Source organism: Rutidosis leptorrhynchoides, chromosome 2 (assembly GCF_046630445.1).
Source record: "Rutidosis leptorrhynchoides isolate AG116_Rl617_1_P2 chromosome 2, CSIRO_AGI_Rlap_v1, whole genome shotgun sequence".
Lineage (NCBI taxonomy): Eukaryota > Viridiplantae > Streptophyta > Magnoliopsida > Asterales > Asteraceae > Rutidosis > Rutidosis leptorrhynchoides.
The window spans coordinates 397,036,495-397,040,873 of record NC_092334.1 but is presented as its reverse complement, the minus strand read 5'-3'; the positions used below and the strand labels follow the sequence as shown (position 1 = coordinate 397,040,873).

Sequence of the window (4,379 nt, the reverse complement as noted above, 5' to 3'; positions counted from 1 at the left end):
AGATGTCTATGTTTCCTTTCTACAATTCCATTCTGTTGTGGTGTATAAACACAAGTTGTTTGATGAATTATTCCATTTTTAACTATAAAATCTGTCATTTTTGTGTTCAAAAATTCACTACCATTATCACTTCTGATTATTTTAATTCTCTTTTGAAACTGAGTAAACAATTGTTCATGAAACAATTCAACATAAAAGCAGACTTCTTCTTTTGATTTTAGCAAGAAAATCCAAACAGCCCTTGTGTAATCATCAACAACAGTAAGGAAATACCTAAACCCATCTCTGCTAGTAACTTTATATGGACCCCACACATCCAAGTGTATCAGTTCACCCAGGTGTGTGGACTTATGGTCACAAAGTGGAAATGGTTTCCTTGTTTGCTTAGCCTTGTGACACACATCACAATGAATAGAACTGTTATCAGTCATAAAATTCAAATCATTTTTCAGAATATTGAGAACTTGGTCAGCAGGGTGACCAAGTCTACTATGCCATGTAGATGTAGACAACATACACAACTGAAGGTTTGAGTGATGACACTCACCCTTAGTTGAATCACTGAAAATATATAAGCCATCATATAAACTACCAGTCACAATAGTCTTCCTGGTTACTAGATCCTGAATATAACATGCACAGCTATCAATACCAACAAATAAAGAATTATCTCTTACCAAGCAATACACAGATAACAAACTAACACAATAATCAGGAACAACCAACACATCATACAAAACAAAATCTTTTGAAAGTCTTAAATTTCCAATCTGTTTAACTTTTGCTCTTGTTCCATTAGGATGATCAACAGTTAAGTTTAAATTTGACACATCATTAATAACTTCAAATCCTTTACAAGAATTTGTCATATGTTGATTAGCTCCAGAGTCTATAATCCACCCAAAGTTGACATTTTCTTTTTCATTGATGTTGCATGACAAGAATTTATCAATGTTTTGATTAAAAACCACATTTAAGTTCATAAAATTACCTGTCATATTAGAGGATGAGTGTGCAGGAGCACTTTTCCCATCCAAAAGATTAACCAGCTTAGCTATTTGCTCATTAGAAAGTGTGATTGAAGTTGTACCTGTATTGCAGGCACCACTACTAGAACTAGAAGAGTGATTAGTGCTTAAAAGTGATGAATTATTTGAATTTCTTCTTTTAAAGTTTGGTGGATAACCCACAACCTCAAAACATCTATCTACAGTATGATTTGTCATACCACATTTAGTACACTTAAGATTATTAGGTCTAGGTGGATATCCTATAATTTCAAAGCACTTTTCAATTGTATGTCCAGTTCTACCACACTTTTTACACTCAGGTTTGGGATTATTACTAACCATTTTTGGTTTACCAATGTTAGAAAAGAAAGCAGATGATTCATTTATAGATTTTTTATTATGAACTCCCCTATGTGACTCTTCTCTTGATATTATATTAAATGCAGCCTTAACAGATGGTAAAGGATCACTAGTTAAGATAATAGTCCTAACTGGCTGATAGGAATCATCCAGTCCCATCAAGAACTTCATTAATTTTCTCTGATTATAATATTCTATCTCTTTTTATCAGCATCACATTGACATGAGGGTAATTTACACAGAATATCATATTGTTTCCATAGTGAGTTCAATTTATGATAATAATCTGATACAGGAGTACCATTTTGAGTTAACAATGAAATTTTTTGTTCAAGATTAAACAGAACAGAACCATCCACTTTATCATAAGTTTCTTTTAATTCCTCCCAAACCACAGAAGCCAACTTTGAATAGATTTGACCATAATACAATTCATCAGAAATACAACCTAAGATCCAAGATAAAACCACAGCATTACACCTTTCCCATTGATTTGAAAGAACCTCATCTTCTTCATATTTTTCAAGAGTTCCATTTATAAAATCAAGTTTATTCTTAGTTTGTAAAGCCAATTCCATAGCACAAGCCCATGATTTATAATTTTCTGTTCCTTTGAGTTTAAAATTGATTAAAGGTGTACTGCTAATATCACTAGCATGTAGGTAAAGAGGATTACCAAAATCCAATTTACTTATCATGGTAGTAGATACTTCACCCTCATCCCCAAACATTTTAACAAACAATCAAGAGCAAACAAGAACCACCAAACAGAATACAAAATATTAACCACAGTAACAATTAACAAGTAGAATACCAAAGATTAAAGAACCACCACACTTGATCAGGTTTCCTTGAAATCTTAAGATCAAGGTTCAAGAGTGGGTGTAGTGCAATTCTTTAATCAAACAAACAATTAAAGAAATTAAACAGATAAAGCAAGAGAGAGTCCTGGCTATAGGCCAAGTATAACACGTAGGGGCAGTTGATTCCTGTAAGCACAGAAACTCCTACTCGTAGGAACTTGCTACAGACACAGGTAGGAAGAAAAGTCCTCACAGAGTACTCCTCCTTTAATCTCCAATTGCACAGCAGAAGAATAACCAGAAGAAGATTCGTAAATCGTCTTCAACAAGAACAAATTAGGGTTTTGAATTGAAACCCTAATGCATGCACCAGAAACACGATCCTGATCAAAACAATTGAATCAAGAAAGAACACAGGTTTCTTTTAGATCAAAAACCCTAATACCACCAATCGATTAACCTTTCAGCGAAACCTAATTGGATTTCAAAACAAACAATACGAATCAAGCACCTGCTCTGATACCATGAACAAACTATGAATGATTTAGATAATCACTCATCAACAACCACAAACAATCCAGAATTAGACCAAAGAACCATAAGCTCAAACTTAACAATTGAGAGAAAAGTGAATACAAATTACAGATCGACTGAATGAATGGATACAGAAACCCTAAACACCTAAACTATTTATACACTTTTAGATATGAAAAAAGACAAAGAGACCCCTGCACTTGCATAACTTCTGTATAATGACAATAATGGTCCCTGTACTTGGTGTTTTGGTAATAAACGAAAAATGGATACCTAATCTCAACTATGTCCCATCTGTGTGCTTATTAATCTGAACCCCACACCAGGTGCATTATCCAATATTAACAAACACATGGTGCACAAAGAGAGTAGGCCTTCTACATAACTTAGAAATGAAGCTTTAGACTCCTGCAGCTATATATTTCAATGAGAATACCTTGACAACACCAACATCAGCAGGAACTAGTTGAGCAACCTTAACACCTGCTACTCAACCAAACAAAAGTGAATAAACTGTAACAAATGAGGAGATTGATCATTGAACAGATAGTTATTGAATATCATACCTTGGGGTATGATATTTCATTGAATGACACACACTCACACACACACACACATACATACATACATACACACACACACACACACATATATATATATATATATATATATATATATATATATATATATATATATATATATATATATATATATATATATATATATATATATATATATATATATATATAGTGGTAGGATCAAGAGGGAAGTAACCAATCGGGGGGAAGCGGGGGGAAGCAAAAACTTTTATTTTTTCATTTTTTGAAAAAACCTTGTTCACGAACATTATAGATGGGATGAAAAAATGAACATTTAGTAGAGACACTTTGTGATAAATGTTTTTATTTTGGCGGAAAAACGCTCGAAGAAGTAATATATAACAATTATCATGTTTTTCGAGCGTATGTTGAGGTTTTAGCTATTAGGGTTTAGATATTAGGGTTTATAGGGTTTAGATATTTGGGTTTAGAAATTTAGGGTTTAGGGTTTAGATTTAGGATTTAGATTGAGTTTTTAACACGAACGGCTTAGAGTTTTGGGTTTAGGGTTTAGGGTTTAGGGTTTAGGGTTTGATGTTTTGGGTTTATGGAATAAACCCAAAACATCAAACCCTAAACCCTAAACCCTAAACCCTAAACTCTAAATCGGGCTAAATTTTACTTCACAAAACATGAAAAAAAAACGTTTATATTCTTCACGAACAATATTATCTTGAATGTTATTTTTGTCGATCGTTTTCCCGCCTAAATAATAGCATTCATCACGAAGTGTCTCTTCTAAATGTTCATATTTTCGTGTGATCTTGATGCCGGAAAAAAAATGAAAAAAAAAATTTTTTACTTCCCCCCGCTTCCCCCCGATTGGTTACTTCCCCATTGATCCTGCCCCTATATATATATATATATATATATATATATATATATATATATATATATATATATATATATATATATATATATATATATATATATATATATATATATATTTGAAAACTAATCTTGGGGTGTTGAAGTATTTCCCAGACGGAAATGGGATTGGATTTGGGATCATAACATTATATTTAGGAGGCCTTTCTCTACGATCAGTTTTAGAACAAGTGTTGGATTTAATA

General features: G+C 32.6%; 1 protein-coding gene across 1 annotated transcript; it reads right to left on the bottom strand.

Moving 5' to 3' along the window:
• Positions 1–1,564: 1,564 nt before the first annotated feature.
• Positions 1,565–2,101, bottom strand: LOC139889083 (uncharacterized). The gene has a single exon (XM_071872053.1). The coding sequence runs from the start codon at positions 2,099–2,101 to the stop codon at positions 1,565–1,567; it is 537 nt and encodes a 178-aa protein (XP_071728154.1).
• Between the last annotated feature and the right edge of the window lie 2,278 nt (positions 2,102–4,379).

Excerpts from the sequence above, each read along its gene's own strand:
- LOC139889083 (XM_071872053.1), bottom strand. The coding sequence starts at position 2,101 with ATGTTTGGGGATGAGGGTGAAGTATCTACTACCATGATAAGTAAATTG.